The sequence below is a fragment of the Lactuca virosa genome, chromosome 4 (assembly GCF_052849685.1).
Source record: "Lactuca virosa cultivar CGN04683 chromosome 4, Lactuca_virosa_CGN04683_v6, whole genome shotgun sequence".
NCBI classification, from domain to species: domain Eukaryota; kingdom Viridiplantae; phylum Streptophyta; class Magnoliopsida; order Asterales; family Asteraceae; genus Lactuca; species Lactuca virosa.
The window spans coordinates 52,032,914-52,050,903 of NC_136429.1; the positions used below are offsets into that span (position 1 = coordinate 52,032,914).

The 17,990-nt window shown below is 43.2% G+C and overlaps 1 protein-coding gene across 1 annotated transcript; it reads left to right on the top strand.

Moving 5' to 3' along the window:
* On the top strand, nt 1–1,707 carry LOC145104106 (eukaryotic translation initiation factor 4E-1). The gene is made up of 5 exons (XM_079041391.1): nt 1–393; nt 809–974; nt 1,062–1,187; nt 1,274–1,339; nt 1,428–1,707. The coding sequence occupies exons 1-5, from the start codon at nt 95–97 to the stop codon at nt 1,476–1,478; spliced, it is 708 nt and encodes a 235-aa protein (XP_078897517.1). The 5' UTR covers nt 1–94; the 3' UTR covers nt 1,479–1,707.
* The last annotated feature ends 16,283 nt before the right edge of the window (nt 1,708–17,990 follow it).

The following is a 17,990-nucleotide window of genomic DNA, read 5'->3' on the forward strand; positions in this document are numbered from 1 at the left end:
AAGGGAGATACACATTTTCTGTTCACTCTTCAATCTTCATCGGTAATTGCAGATCAACTGAGTTCTAGAGAGAGAAACAGAATTCTAGAGAAAGATGGTGGAAGAAATAATGAAATCGGAGGAGCAGAAGTTGATCGATGTCAACAAGCACAGGGGTGTTCGATCAGACGGAGAAGAAGATGAACAACTGGAAGAGGGAGAGATTGTCGGCGGCGACGCGGATACCCTATCGTCTTCCTCTTCTTCCAGGCCTGGTACGGCCATAGCTCAGCATCCGCTCGAGCATTCTTGGACTTTCTGGTTCGATACTCCGTCTGCTAAGTCCAAGCAAGTCGCTTGGGGTAGTTCCATGCGCCCTATCTACACTTTCTCCACCGTTGAAGAGTTCTGGAGGTATCATTCTATATCTCCTTGACGTTTCTTGACAAGATTAATTACGTTATCTCTATTATATCACGAATAAAATTTAAAACGGAAACTGCAAACAATTTCTGAAAGAGTTCTTGAACTAGGGTTTTAACTTCATCTCTTCGAATTTTCGAGTGTTTCATTTCATGCGCTCTTTTCGATTGCAATGTTTATAATAATAATAATAATATAAATAATAATCCCTTTTTTATGTTTCAAGAAAGTTTGAAATAGAAAATAAAATGAATCAGTAAGACACGATCCTTGACTTAGGGTTGAACGAACAAAATTTGTGCTCATCTGTATAATTCCTATGGATGCTATGAACTAACGATTCAAATGGTCATTTGATTCTATACATTCTGTTTAATGATATCTTTGAATGTTGATCTAAATGCAGTCTTTACAACAACATACATCGACCAAGCAAGTTGGCTCAAGGAGCTGACTTCTATTGTTTCAAGAATAAAATCGAGCCTAAGTGGGAGGACCCTGTTTGTGCTAATGGTGGAAAGTGGACTATGACCTTTACCAAAGCAAAATCCGACACCTGTTGGCTGTATACGGTATTTCTACATTGCTCTTTCTTCTTTCATCATCCATGAGTTTGACCAATTCATACTCTGTTTGACCTTTTTCTTGATGTGAAATAGTTGCTAGCAATGATCGGAGAACAGTTTGATCATGGAGATGATATATGTGGAGCAGTTGTAAATGTTAGAGCAAGGCAAGAAAAAATAGCTTTGTGGACCAAAAATGCTGCCAATGAGAGTGCTCAGGTATTATTTTTGGACAATAATTTTGTCTATTTGTTATTATTGTGATGAGAGTATCTGAATATAAGATATATTGGGTTTGTTTGCAGCTAAGCATTGGGAAACAATGGAAGGAGTTTATTGATTACAATGATACCATAGGCTTTATATTTCATGTAAGTGATTTTGTTCTTATTTTCTGATCCTAGTATTTGGGGATTTGTTTTTTTTTTTTTTGAGTTATGTTTTGTGTTTATGTTGCAGGAAGATGCGAAGACTCTTGATAGAAGTGCTAAAAACAAATACACAGTATGAGGTGTGGCTATGTTTGTCTAGTGCCTAATATGGAATGAATATCTTTTGTATTGATGAATGTACTTGAATCTTGACTATTTTCATTACCGATTTATGCTACAATTCTGCAAGGAGTTTATTCTATCCTACTGTTAGTTTTTTTTGGGTATCATGATATTAAAAGAAAAGATTTGTAGTGATGAGGAGTTTGAACATTTGGGAATTGAAATGAGTAAAAAAACTTGTAGCATCTCTCTTTTTTTAACACCCTGCATTTGGTTTTTGTTTAGATATTTGATAATTTTGTGTAATTGTTAACTTTTTGTGATTAAAGGTGTGCTTTTTAGTGCTAGAAGTGATTAATCTTGAATCCATTGCACCATTTTTAACACCAAAAAATAGTTTAATGTATAATTTTTGTTTCTAACTTGTCAGATTTAAAAGATAACCCTTTTATAGTTATTAGACTAAAAACAATTTTTGTCTTAGTGGTTAGGTTGTTTTGGGAATTGTTTTGAGTTGTTATGGTTTAGATTTGATTTTGATTGGGTATAAGTTTGATTCTAAGGTTTGAAGTTTTTAAACATAAAGGATGTCTTAGAAGATGAAGAGTATAGGGCAAGTCCATCATTTTATATGGTCTTTAACAGTCCCATTGTTAAGTTTAACAGCCAAGATACCTAAAGGATGATAAATAAACTTTTGAGGGACAACAGAAATTAAATTTGAAAAGGCTAGACTTGACTAAAAAACTACCTAAGAAGTAAGCATAGGTCCCTACTAGAGGTTCATAAAACCTGGATATAAACGAAACCGATTTTAAAGAAACTGGTTGAGTTCGGATCGGTTTTTTGGCTTATCAGTTTTGGTATTATCCGAACCTTTTTTATTTATTATTTATTATGAGTGAGACGGATATCCAGTATAACTGGTTTAGGTTTTGGATAGTCAGGTTTTTTAAAAGCCGGTTTTAATTTAACCTATTAAAACTGATTTTTTTAATTCAAATTTGGAAATTCCGGTCCAAATTCATTTTTTATTTTTTGTTTTAAAATTCGGTTTTAAATAATCTGATTATTAGATTTTCGGAAATCCAGTCCAAATCCGTTGGTTCTGTTGTAACCAATTCGATTACTCAAAAACCGGTCCAACTTTTTTGGTTTCTAAAATAATCGGTTCTAGTCCCTACGAGCAAGTAGCAAATACGAGCAAGTAGCAAATACGACTTTGCCATGCTAAATGAGCTTTGGCCTTGCAAAATGGGGTTTTCATGTATAAAGACATTTTTATTTTCACAATAAATCGTCTTTTGAATAAGTGTCAAAAAATATGTTATTTTCAAAAATTAATTCAACATCCTTCTTCGTTTGTTTAAATTCTTATACTTAATCATTACTAGATATAAAATGACTATATTATCCTATTATTTTAATTTTATTTCATCTATAATTCATTTTATATTAAAAAAAATTACAACCCATATATCATATTCCCCTTTTCCTCTCAATTGAAAACATAACCATCCTCATCACCACCTACAGGACCACCACCACCGTCAGTGATCACCATCAACTCCTCTTAAGAAAATGTCTATTCTTCACCTCCGACTACCTATTATGTTTCTCCTTTCTCTCAGAACACCGTCAGTGACTGATCCGAGGTTCCTCGACAACAAATGGTTTTTGGCTAGGGTTTCTCGCCCGAGTGCATATCTGCAACCTTCTATTGCAGTTCCAACAACGATGGTCTCTCCGTCTATCTTACACCAAACGAGATTAGAAAAGGAAATCGATATGAGGTTCCTTGATAGTAGCGATATGTAGGGGTGACAATGCTCGACCTAACCCATAACCCGACACGAAAATAAACAGGTTTGGGTTAAGATTTATGAATGACCAACTCGTTATCCCGCCAACCTATTTATTTCATGGGTTGGGTTGGGTTACCTTTTTGGGTTCGCGGGTCAACCCTCCAACCCGACTATATATATTATATTTAAAAAAATAAAATTTTATTTATGAGTTAATGGAATACACTATACGTCATGCGATAACATTCTAACCCCAAATCCAATTCTATTTCTTGATCCATTCCGATTATATTTCTCGATCATTCTAGTCAAAGTAAAATGCTAATTATTAATTAATTTAGAGACATGTATAGTTCGTATAAATTTAACTTGTGAAAAGTTACCTAAAAATGATTCGTCGACTCATTGACCCGAAATCGACTCGTTGACCCACGAACACTTATACTTAAACGGATTATACGGGTTGAGTTGGGTTGAAGTTTCCAACCCGCCAACCTATATATTATATGGGTTGGGTTAGGTTAATGTATTCTAACTCTCCAAGCTATGACCTGTCAGCCTGAACCCAACCCAATTGTCAGACCTAGCGATATGAGCACCAAACCAAACCAAAATAAAAAAAGAAACTAAAATTGGTTCTAGAAATTGAAGTCGAAATCAAAATCATACATTGGCGGTGGTCTTCGTTCTATATCCTCTTTGTCGATGGACTTAGATTTAGAGAATGTTGAACGGTGGACGAGTTCATATTATCAGATGTTTTCTGTAGAAGCATTTTTTTAGAAAATTGAATTAAATATAAATAAATTAAATAAATTGACGAAATTAATAGAATAAAGTAATATTACTAAATTTACAGGTTTCAAAGTTAATAAAAAGTTAAATTAGGATTAAATAGAAAACTTAAGTGGGGGACTAAACTTGGTAATTCCTAAAACTTAAGTTTGCTTTGACTCAACTAAGTTTGGGTAAAAAATGGTAAAGATTTAATTTAATAGAGTTTAATCTAGAAAATAGACAAATAGTTGAGGTCCTTTGGTGCTGTTTGAAGAGAATTTAGACTTAAGGGGCTAAAACAGTTAAATTGGCAAAACAATAGTTTTCTACCGCCAAGACTTCTTTGTCCTCCCTCATTCTCGCGATTTTGATGACACAGTGAAGATGAGGGGTTGATTTTAAAATCTTTGTCTCATTTGGAGGTTGTTTGAAGGTTAAATGAATATAAGGTCACTAGTTTAAATTAATCTTTCTTAGAAATTGTCTTCCTAATTCGGAAGGAATTGGAAAGAAAGGAAAAGAAGATCATTGTAACATCGATAAAAATCATGACAAATTTAAACTTTTTGAAACATTTCAAAACCAATGATTATTACAAAACTTGTTTTCAAAATAGTTCAGTGCCAGAGTATCCTAAAATCAAATCATAAACAATACGAGGTGTACGATCACGCCTTCGCCTTCCCACGATCAGCAGAAGTACCTAAAACAAAATCAACAACTGTAAGTCCGAAGCTTAGTGAGTTTCCCCAAAATACCAACGCCATACATATATAACCATATCATATAAATAAACACAACATGTATAATGAGCCATCAGTCTAACTGAACCGTCTCACATGCCATCAGTCTATCTGGACCGCTCTCCGAGCCTTCGACACGTCTGGACCACCTCTTAGGGCCTTCAACCTATCCGGTCCGCTCGCTGGGCCTTCGGCCTGACTAGTGTGCCCTAACCGGGTCTGCAGTCTATCCGGTCCGTCCTAGGTATCTTGGCCTACATCACAAAGCGGGACCTGCCTCAACGCAATCCCCAAAACCAACAAACATGTGCACATAAATATCATATGCTAGCATGCAAGTACATATAGTCATACAGATCTAACAGATCGCTAAATGGCATCATCCTATAACCAGGATACCGATCTTTTGGATCAATAACATAGCAACCATCCTATAACCATGATACCAATCTAACATATCTCTAACATAGCAGCCATCCTATAAACCAGGATACCGACCTACCAGGTCACTAAGCATATCACCATCCTAACTACCAGGATGTAAATCAATAAGTAAAACATGCAATAAACCCGGATACAAATCCGATAAGGGCCGACATTGGTGCCTTAGACCCTGTTGATATAGTGAGGAGAACTCGCCTCACAAGTAGCTCGAAGTGATAAGATCAAACTCCACCAAATGCAGCTCCAAGTCCAACACCTACATCCACCAATGATTTACTTCTATAAATTCCCAAATTACCAAAATACCCCCATAAGTCAAACTGGCCAACCTTTGGTCAAAATCAAAGTCAATGGTCAAATTCAATAGTCCATGTTGACCCGATTCGTTGAGTGCAGCTAGCAACTCGTCGAGTTCCTTAAGAACTCAGGAAGTCATAAAACCCTAACTGACTCGCCGAGTTTCCAACCAACTCGTCGAGTAGATGCGTGTCCAGATGTCGAGAAAAACCCTAACTGACTCGTCGAGTCCTCTTACTGACTCGCCGAGTTCATGCAAAATCAAATGCGGGCAACCTTCATCCGACTCGCCGATTCGGCTATGCGACTCGTCGAGTTTATGCAGTCCAATTCCTATCCAGACGTTTTTAAGCTACGCCAAAGCTCCAACTTATAGATCTAGCTTCCTAAGGCACAGATTCCACGTAAAGTTGCAAACTTTACGTGCATGCAAGGTCCTACATGCTTAGAACACCAAAACCAAGTCTAGAATGGGGTTTAGGGCATGGTGAAGGGTTGATACTAGATAAAGCTAATAACTTTCTGAATTTGGGACCTAGAGGAGTCCAGATCTGAAGTTACAACTTCAGATCACCCCCAATACCCGAAAGGACTCCCAAAAATGCTAAAGATGGCCCTAAACCTAAGCATGAAAAGATCTAGCTAAAGATAAGCCAAGGTAACGACTTGTTACCTTCAAAATGATGCCAAGATGAAGTAGAGTCAGATCCACAAGCTCCTCTTTGCTCTAAGTGAAACATCCCCATAAATACAACCCAAAAGTTTCGTTTTTAAACATGATTAAAACCATCAATTATCCAGAATCATAAGTTAAATCGTAATCGTGTATCATAAAACTGTTGGGTTTTGAGCATTCTAACACTTCCTAAGTGTACATGCAACCCTATTAAACATTGGATCTATGTTTGTCTAAGATACATGCAAAATATTATTTTCCAAGGTTTATAACCTATCTAGCATGGCATGGGGTACTTTTAACCATAAAAGAACTAGATGAATTACATACCTTTTGTTGATTGTTGATTCCTTGGAGTTTGAGAGCCAAACACCAATAATGTGAATGCCTCAAATGGAAATCACAAATCACCACAAACTTGGAAAATGTATGAGAGAGTATACTAACTCTTGATTTTGGCCACCACACTTACACACACCTTAGAGTGTTTTTCATGCAACATAAGCTTGTTTATATAGTGTACATGGTTAGGGTGAAACCCTAATAACCCATGTCTTTTCCTCTTCCAAGGATCCATGGGTAAAAGCTCCATGGATCATCCATGGACTTCCATATAAGCTTAGCCCATTCCCAAATGAGTGTTAGCCCACACCATATAAATATAATAGCCCATGATTTAATTAGTCTTCCTTTTAATCACTAAATTAATTCATAATTAATTCAAGATTAAAACTAATTAAGTAACATGACTTTATATTAATATATTATAACTTATAATATATTAATAAATCGTAAGTATACAACTCTCATAAAATTATCCATAACTAGTTTGGGTGAAGTGCAACCCAAATGGACCATGCCGGGTCGGGTCAAGTATATACCAAATAAGTTATGGACTTAGACATCTTATCCAACAGACTCCCACTTGGATAAGTCTAATAACTGTATTTGCCTATATTACTTCAGGAACCAACCGACAATCCTAGCTCTTGAAAACTCTTGTGAACTATGAAGCGCCATTTTAGATAAGTGATCATATAATCCTCCGCTCTCATGATATCAGTCGGACAAATACATGGAACAATGTCTTACTTACTGTCTAGCAGTTGTTTCTCGATTTCCGATTTATTTGACAAAGAACTTAACTGAACACATCAATTTAGTTCTGACCGGGCCCGGTACATGGGTCAACACAAAATCATCGAGGGGCCCATATATCGCTTCTATTTCTAGAAGGAACAGATAAACTTCGACTCATATGCTTGTTCTACTACTTATTGAATTGCACACAAAGGCACGTTTTATAACATCAAGTTACTGATGCGTTTACGTGCAATCAATGCACAACCAACTCATAGGTAACAACTCATATCTCTAGGTTTGAAGACTTATATGATATTACCGTCTCACGATCACTCGAGATAAATTCCATGAAGTGATACAAGTGAGCGTGGGTTTATTCCAATACTCATAACTTATGAGTACTCATGAATGTTGTAGCAACCATTGCTATGGCTAAACACCTTTAGTCATCTACAATCCCAATTCATGACAGTCTTGATTCATACCTACTTCCGACATATGACCGACTGTGGAGAGTTTGAATAAATTAATTATTCTGGAAGTCAAAACATGCAAAACTGAAACAATAGTAAATAATTGACAATGATAGCAACACTTTACTCATAAATAAATCACAAATTTTATTCATCATCAAACGTCGATTACATTTTACAAGTTTCAGAAAAGGCTATCTAATCTGTAAAACTAATATCGTCCCTCAGCCCGATGCGCCTCGCATGCTGCAAATGCTTCACCCTCGTCAGTCCCTTCGTAAGGGGATCCGCAAGGTTCTCATCTGACGATACCCTCTTTGCCACGAGGAGTCCCTCTTCTATCTTGTGTCTTATGAAGTGATATTTTCTGTCAATGTGTCGGGATCTGCCATGATCTCTTGGTTCCTTGGCTAAGGCAACCGCATTATTGCTGTCACAGAAAATCTCCATAGGCTCCTTAATAGCTGGTACAACTCCAAGGTCTCCGACGAAGTTCCTCAGCCATATCGCCTCCTTTGCCGCTTCACTCGCTGCTATGTACTCTGATTCACAAGTCGAATCAGCTACAGTCTCCTGTTTGGAACTCTTCCAAGTGATTGCCCCTCCATTTAAGGTAAAGACCCAGCCCGACTGAGAGCGGAAGTTATCCCTATCAGTCTGAAAGCTAGCATCACTATACCCTACTACTCTCAAGTCATCACTCCCACCAAGGGTAAGAATCCAATCCTTAGTCCTCCGCAGGTACTTGAGAATATTCTTTACCGCAGTCCAATGAGCCTTGCCAGGGTTCCCCTGATATCTGCTGACCATGCTCAAAGCGAAGGCCACATCAGGACGGGTACAAGTCATAGCATACATGATCGAACCAACAGCGGAAGCATAAGGTAATCGACTCATCTCAGCTATCTCATCTTCTGTACTCGGGCTCTGAGCCTTGCTCAGTTTGGCATTGCTTTGGATCGGTAATTCTCCTTTCTTGGAATTCTGCATGTTGAACCTTTTCAACACCTTATCCAAGTAGATACTCTGACTAAGTCCAATTAGTCTATTACTCCTTTCTCTTAATATCCTTATCCCTAGGATATAGGTAGCTTCTCCAACGTCCTTCATAGCAAAGCACTTCCCAAGCCAGGACTTAACCTCCTGCAAGGTTGGGATGTCATTTCCTATGAGTAGTATGTCATCCACATACAGTACCAAAAAACTAACTATACTCCCACTAGCTCTGACATACACGCATGACTCATCTTCACTTCTTGAGAAACCAAACTCTTTGACCTTCTCATCGAAACAAAGATTCCAACTTCGAGATGCTTGTTTCAATCCATAAATGGATTTCTCAAGCTTGCACACTCTATTGGGGTACTCTGCACTGACAAAACCTTCTGGCTGATTCATGTAAACATCCTCATCCAACTTTCCGTTAAGGAAAGCGGTTTTGACATCCATTTGCCATATTTCATAATCATGAAATGCAGCAATGGCTAGCATAACCCTAATAGACTTAATCTTTGCTACTGGTGAAAAGGTTTCATCATAATCAATACCCTGAGTCTGAGTAAACCCCTTCGCAACCAGTCGAGCCTTATAAGTGTGCACCTTCCCATCCATGTCGGTCTTCTTCTTGAAGATCCATTTTCACCCGACTGTCTTACGGCCTGGTACATTGTCAACCAAGTTCCAAACTTGATTGTCATACATGGACTGTATCTCGCTGTCCATAGCCTCCTTCCATTTAGCAGACTCTGGGCCTGCCATGGCTTCCTTAACACTGTTAGGTTCATCCAGATTTACCAGTGTACTGTCACTGATAAATGTATCACCTTCCGTAGTAATATGAAATCCATAATAAAACTCAGGTGTGTTCCTAACCCTTGTGGAACGCCTCGGAAGTATAGACTCGTCAGCTGGATCAACATGAATTTCCTCCTCAAGTTGATTGCTAGTGTCTGAGGTTCCTTCACCAATTGAGTCTTGAATTTCTTCAAGGTCAATTTGCCTCCCACTGTCTCCTTGGCTTATAAATTCTCTCTCTCGAAAGACCCCTCTCCTAGCCACAAAGACCACATTCTCACTGGGTCTGTAGAAGAGGTAACCAAAGGATTTTTGTGGGTAGCCGATGAAAATACTCCTAGCCACAAAGACCACAAAGACCACATTCTCGCTGAGTAGATCACTTAAAACCCGCGTCCATCCTGGCATCTACTCGACGAGTTAGGGCTACTACTCGCCGAGTAGCTCTTTATAAAAGACATTTAATAAATTAAATACGTACCAGGAACTGGGCGTTACAATTCTCCCTCACTTATCTTAGACTTCGTCCTCGAAGTCTGCTGTCTCTGGAAACAACTCTGGGTAGTGCTCCCTCATCTCTTCCTCGGGCTCCCACGTCCACTCCAAACCATTGCGGTGCTGCCACTGCACCTTAACTAACTCCACTGACTTGTTCCTCAACTTTTTCACCTTGCGATCTAGAATCGCCACTGGTCTCTCGATATAGTTCAGGCTATCGTCAACCTGAATGTCCTCCAGGGGTACCACTGCTGAATCATCCACTAAGCACTTCTGCAACTGAGAAACATGGAACGTGCTGTGGATCTGGCTGAGCTCTGCTGGAAGATCTAACCGATAAGCAACCCGACCCACCCGGGCCAAAACCCTAAACAGACCAATGAATCTGGGGCCCAGCTTGCCCCTCTTCCGAAATCTAATAACACCCTTCCAGGGTGACACTTTCAAGAGGACCATATCGCCCACCTGAAATTCCAAGTCCGAACGCCTCCTGTCGGCGTAACTCTTCTGCCGACTCTGCACAGTCTGCAGTCTGCTACGGACCTGTTGGATCAACTCTGTGGTCTTGAGCACCACCTCAGTGCTCCCGATAACCCTCTGACCGACCTCGCCCCAACAAATCGGGGTCCTACACTTCCTCCCATAAAGCATCTCGAAAGGAGGGCGGTCAATACTGGCGTGATAGATGTTGTTATATGAAAATTCCGCTAGTGGAAGATACGTATCCCAACTGCCACCAAAATCTAGAACACATGCTCGCAGCATGTCCTCGAGAGTCTGAATCGTCCTCTCGCTCTGCCCGTCCGTCTGAGGGTGGAAAGCAGTGCTGAAGTGAAGACGAGTCCCCATCTCGTCATGAAACCGCTTCCAAAACCTGGAAGTGAACCGGACGTCTCGATCTGATACTACTGATACAGGCACTCCATGTCGTGCCACTACCTCGCGCACATAAATATCGGCTAGCTTCTCGGCCGATATGCTCTCCTGAATCGGTATGAAATGTGCGCTCTTGGTCAGCCGATCCACTATGACCCAAATCGAATCAACTCCATGTGTGGTCCTGGGAAGCTTAGTGACGAAATCCATAGTGATATCCTCCCATTTCCACACGGGAATGTCTAACGGCTGCATCTTGCCGTGGGGTTTCTGATGCTCCGCCTTGAGCTTCCTGCAGGTCAGGCATCTCTCCACATACCAAGCTACGTCCCGCTTCATGCAGGGCCACCAATAATCGGGTCAAAGATCTCTGTACATCTTCGTCGCCCCTGGATGGATGGAGAACCGAGACTTGTGGGGCTCATCCATCAACACCTGCCGTACTCCTCCCCAGTACGGAACCCAGACCCTCCCATGAAGGTTCAACAACCCTCGACTGTCATAATCGAAAGAAGATACTCGGCCCACAATCCTCTCACACTTCTGCCTCTCCTCCTTTAGGCCCTCGACCTGTGCCTCTCTAATCTGCTCCAACAATGGAGTAATCACTGTCATCCTCAGACATATATTCCTGATCGGGGCTGCTACCGCCTTGCGGCTCAGGGCATCAGCCACCACGTTGGCCTTGCCCGGATGATAAAGGATCTCACAGTCGTAATCCTTTACCACGTCTAACCATCGGCGCTGCCTCATGTTCAGATTTTGCTGATCCATGAGGTACCTCAAACTCTTGTGATCCGTGTAAATGGTACAACGGACCCCATAGAGGTAATGTCGCCAAATCTTGAGGGCAAACACCACTGCCCCCAGCTCTAAATCGTGCGTCGGATAGTTAGCCTCGTGAGGCTTCAACTGTCTGGAGGCATAAGCTATCACATGCCCTCGCTGCATCAACACTGCTCCCATACCTGTGATCGAAGCATCACAGTAAACTACAAAATCCTCTACTCCCTCTGGCAGGGTAAGGATTGGCGCCTCGCACAATCTCTGTCTGAGGGTCTCAAATGCTGCCTGCTGCTCAGGCCCCCAGCGGAACACCACCGACTTCTTGGTCAGTCGGGTGAGTGAAACTGCTATCTTGGAGAAATCCTGAATGAATCTCCTATAGTACCCTGCTAATCCTAGGAAGCTCCGAATCTCAATTGGAGACCTCGGGACCTCCCACTGCATCACGGCCTCTATCTTGGCCCGATCTACTAGTATGCCCTTCTGGTTGACGAGGTGCCCAAGGAACTGCACCTCTCGCAACCAGAACTCGCACTTGGAGAACTTTGCGAAAAATCTCTCCCTCCTCAGCGTCTCTAGCACCTCTCTCAGGTGCTCCTCATGCTGCTCCTGAGTCTTGGAATAAACCAAGATGTCATCGATGAACACTATCACTGACCGATCCAACATCGGTCTGCATACGCGGTTCATGAGATCCATGAACGCGACTGGAGCATTGGTGAGCCCGAACGGCATCACCACAAACTCATAATGACCATAGCGGGTCCTGAAAGCGGTCTTCTGCACATCCTCATCCCTGACCCGCATCTGGTGATATCCTGACCGTAGATCAATCTTGGAGAACCAAGATGCTCCCTGAAGCTGGTCAAACAAATCGTCTATCCTCGGGAGTGGGTAACGGTTCTTCACCATCACCTTGTTCAGCTCCCGATAATCTATGCACATACGGTGCGACCCATCCTTCTTCCTCACGAACAGGATCGGGGCTCCCCATGGTGAACTACTCGGCCTGATGAAACCCTTGTCTAGCAGCTCCTGCATCTCTGGAGGAGCCAGCCGATATGGTGCCTTGGCTATCGGAGCCGCACCCGGAACCAGGTCAATCCGAAACTCAACCTGTCTTTCCGGAGGTATCCCAGGTAAGTCCTCGGGGAATACGTCCGGATACTCTCGCACTACCGGTACATCGTCAACTGACGCCTTACCCTTCTCCCGGGCATCTATAACATAGGCGATGTATCATGCGCAACCCTGCTGAACGTAGCGCCTTGCTCTCGCTGCTGAACAAAGAACTGGTCCGCGCTGTGGCCTCTTTCCCTGAATCACCAACTCTCCCCCACTGGGAGTGCGAACCCGAACTAACTGCAGTTCACAATCAATCACTGCCCCATTGGGGCTTAGCCAATCCATACCCACTATAACCTTATTCCCTCGCAGGGGAATAGGAACCAGATCTATTGAAAACTGCTCATCAAATAACTGCAGCGAACACCCCCTATGTACCCTCGCGACCCTGACGGTCCTGTCATCAGCTATCTCAACCTCGAGTGGGCAATCCAGCTCCCCTGGAGCTCTGCTAAACTGCTTGCTAAGTGCAAGCGAGATAAATAATCGGGTAGCCCCCGAGTCAAACAATACTGTAGCTGAAATGCCGTTCACTAAGAACGACCCCATCACCACATCAGGAGTCGCTCGCGCCTCCTCTGCCGTCAGCTGAAAGGCTCTGCTCTTCGCCACTGGCGCCTCTGTCCGACCCTGACGGCCGTCTGTAATCCTCAATGTAGCAGGGGTAGGTGCCGCCACCTTCCCTGCTGCTGCGGCTAAGCTCGGACACTGGGACCTCTTATGGCCCCTCTGATTGCACTGAAAGCAAATCAGATCAGAAAGTGACGTGGTAGTAACAGTAGAAGTAGCAGTACAATCCCTGCTCATATGTCCTGATCGGCCGCATTTGAAGCAACCCGAACTCCCTGCCCTGCACGCCCCATCGTTCGACCTACCATACTTGCCGCAGCGGCCTCGGCCTTGCTGGCCCTTCCCTCGGGAATCTGCCTTGGGCCTTTTGCCCGAACCATCTGAACCAGACACTACCTCTGGTTTCCTCTTTCTCTCCATCTCAAGATCAATCTCCCTCTCACGAGCCCTCGCAATCATGTCATCCAGCGTTTTACAGCTGGACCGACTCACAAACTGGCGGATATCACTCCGCAACATCTCCTGATAACGGGCCTTCTTCATTTCCTCATCAGCTGCATACTGAGGAACGAGAAGAGTCCTCTCCCTGAACTTGGCGGTAATCTCCGCCACTGTCTCTGTAGTCTGGGTGAGATCCTGAAACTCTCTGGCTAACTGCTGCACCTCAATAACCGGTGCAAACTCGGCTCTGAACCTGGTAGTAAAATCAGCCCAAGTCATCGCATCAATCGCTGCGTCATCCCCGATGACATGCCCGATCTCCTCCCACCAATCTCGTGCCCTGTCCTTCAGAAGACAGGATGCTAGTCTGACCTTGTCCCCCTCGGGACATCTGTTGGTGCGGAACGCATTGGCGACATCCGCCAACCACCTGGTACTCGCAATGGGATCCTGCGCCCCATGGTAATCTGGAGCTCCACAAGCCCGAAACTCCCTGAAGGTGAGTGTGCGCGACCCCATCATGGCCGCCACCTCAGCACGGAAGGTGCTCAACCTTTCGTCCATCAGCTCTAAAATACCCTCCTTGATCGAACCGAAGATCACAGGAGTCTGCTTAAGTATGGTGCGAGTAACCTCTGAAGAGAGGAACTCCCTGGTCTGCTCATCTAGATGCTCGGCCCCCGAGCCTGATCCCGATCCCTCGCCGGCTCCTGAACTGCCGACTGCTGGCCTAGGGCGTAAAACCACCATTCTGAAAACACATCATGACAACGCCAGAAACACTGATATATCTCGAGGGATCGCTACTACTACAAGTTTCCTGGTCTCATCTCAGCCTTCCTCGATTCAAGTACGGATCCTCTGCTTTCAGTAGTACGGGCCCATACTACCTTCCACATCTATCCGTACTTTCCTCAAGTACTGCCTCGACTCCACCAAGTCACTTCTACTGCTACTGATCTCTGCTACTCTCATCTTAGGCTTGCCCTAGGGAAATCTCTGACTCCACCCAAACCAGTCCTCAGCTGCTGAAGGTCTCCTTGTAATGCCAATTAGCCATCACCTGAATACCATCACATGTGACGAGGCTCAGATAATCCTTCGAGTAAAAGTCTCGTCCCTACAACGGTTAGACTCAGACAAGAGCTGCGCAATAGGGCCCAATCCATCACTCTGAGGTTATTCAACCCTGATCACATGTGACGTGACGTATTCACCTAATGGCTAACTCACATCACTCTGAGTCCTACAAAGCACGAAGCAAGCAGCATTCGGACACAGGAAACTACTCAAGCACTTCTATCCTGATAACGAGAAACTGTACTAGCATACAATGCTAAGCTCATACTATCAGGCATAACCTAAACAGGCTATCCTACTGCTGTCTACTCAATACTAGCATGCAATCCTCAATAAGCTGAAACACATATAACAGGCACATAAGGCATCCTCCTAGATCCTTAGTCCTATTCTAGCATGCTGTTCTACTGAAACTGGAACTGATAATTATAACATAAACTTGTATGGGTAATTTGGGAGTACTTACTTGAGCTCGGCTGATCGCATGCACCACATCCTTTTCCTTTTCTCAAAACTCTTTTCTTTTTAAGTTTCTTTTTCAAAAATTCTTTTGAAAACATTTTTCTTTTGAAAATCTTTCACCATTTCCTTAGTTTGAGTCCAGTCATACCCGAAAGTGTGGCTGCATCCCTCAAACCAAGGCTCTGATACCAACTTGAAACATCCCCATACATACAACCCAAAAGTTTCGTTTTTAAACATTATTAAAACCATCAACCATCCAGAATCATAAGTAAAATCGTAATCGTGTATCATAAAACATCATAGTGTCCGTCTCAAATCAAAATCTCATATCCAAATATCAGAGTCTAACTCCCAGGCTGAAGACTGTGGTGTGTGCCATGCGATCATCCCGAGCCCTTCCCAGTGCCAGTGGAAGTACCTGAAACCAAAACTGAAAACCGTAAGCACGAAGCTTAGTGAGTCTCCCCAATCTACCACATACCATCTACACATAGCATGCAACTAGGAGATACGGGCCTCGCCCACACTCGTGGAGATACGGGCCTCGCCCACACTCCGCTAACTGGGAGATACGGGCCCCGCCCACACTCCGCTATCTAGGAGATACGAGCCTCGCCCACACTCCACTGTCTAGGAGATACGGGCCTCGCCCACACTCCATTATCTCTGAGGTACGGGCCTCGCCCATGCTCAGCTACTTCGAGATACGGGCCTCGCCCACACTCGGCTATGATGAGATACGGGCCTCGCCCACACTCAACTACTAAAACCAACATACAAGTATCACAGAGACGACATGTAAATCTAATCTATTGTTCATACATCATAATCAACTACTATTATGAGATACGGGCCTCGCCCACACTCTGCTAAGATAGGATACGGGCCGCGCCCATACTCAACTACTATCATATCATACTACGGGCCGACCTTGGTGCCGTAGACCCGTTCCTACTGAAGGATAACTCACCTCGTATAACTGGCTGCTGATATCCCGAGTGAGAAATCCTTATTTTATGCTCCGACGACTCCCCGGGTACAATCACATAACATTCTGAATCAACTGATGATTCCTCATGGAGTAAATGACCAATTTACCCCCTGGTCACAGTCAAAGTCCTGGTCAGAGTCAAACTTCCAGGTTGACTCTACTCGCCGAGTCCTACTATGGACTCGCCGAGTTCCCTAACTCACAATTATCTAACTCGCGACTCGAATCGCCGAGTCAGGGCATGGACTCGCCGAGTCCCTCCACTTCCAGATCCTTGTTCTAACTCACCAAGTCATTTTCCACTCACTGATTCAACTCACAACTCTCAAATCGGGGAAAACAGGGGTTTACGCTCCGACTCGCCGAGTCCGATGAACGACTCATCGAGTCCTATGCATGTTTTCACTATACAGTTGATCCTAATCGATTCCAGTGCATCCAATTCATAGATCTGAGCTTCTAGGGCTAATATAACACGTAAAGTTGCCAACTTTACGTACATGCATAGAGGTATGAAGCTAAAACACCAAAATAAGCTAGAAATGGGAACCTAGGGTTTGGAACAAGGCCTTGCTTTGCATAAAGGCAGCTACTTTGAGCTCCTGGAGCTCAATGATGACCAGATCTATAGTCTCCATCCTATGGAGAGCTCAAATCTCGAGTTTGGACCTTGAATGTCCCAAAAGTGGCTTAAACAAGCATATATAAAGATCTACTAGGAAAATGAACAAGGTAGAGACTTTATTACCAGATGAAGTAGCAAATGGAAGCTAGCTTCTGGATCTCCTTCTTCTCCTTTGCACCTTCACTCTTTCCTTCCCTTCTACCCTTCCAAGAATACACCAAAACACTCAAAATCAAGAAGGAATCACTCAAGCTCACCAATGGAGGCTAGGGTTTCGAGGGGGAATGCTCTAAGGGTGCTGGAGGCTGGGATGGGGGCTATAAGGACGTTTAAATAGGGTACAAACCCTAAGGATTAGGGTTTCCTCTAGACTGGCCTACTCGTCGAGTCCATGCGTGGACTCGCCGAGTAGATCACTTAAAACCCGCGTCCATCCTGGCATATACTCGACGAGTTAGGGCTACTACTCGCCGAGTAGCTCTTTATAAAAGACATTTAATAAATTAAATACGTACCAGGAACTGGGCGTTACACCAAGCTTCTTATATTTCACACCTTCTTCACAAAATGCACCAAAAAATCACTCTTTAAGCCTCACAACACTCAAGAACAAGGTTAATAACCTTTAGGGTTTCCTTCTGGCCGCCAAGAGGTGATAAGGGACAGGAGGTAAGGACTTAAGGTCCTTTAAATATGGTGCAAACCCTAAAAATTAGGGTTTCATCTCCCAGCTGCTACTCGTGGAGTCTGAGTCCTCCGACTCGTCGAGTAGATCCAATAATCCACGCGGGCTGACTAAGTTCTACACGACGATTTGGGGCCTCCAACTCGTCGAGTTCCTTCAATAAATGAGTAAAAAGCTTTTAAAAATATACCTGGGAGTCGGGGTGTTACAATCATTCTCTTTTTTTTTTCTTTCCTTTCCTTTAGTGAACTCGGGAGTGGAGCCTTTGAGATAAGAAGCGAGAAAGAGATTCAT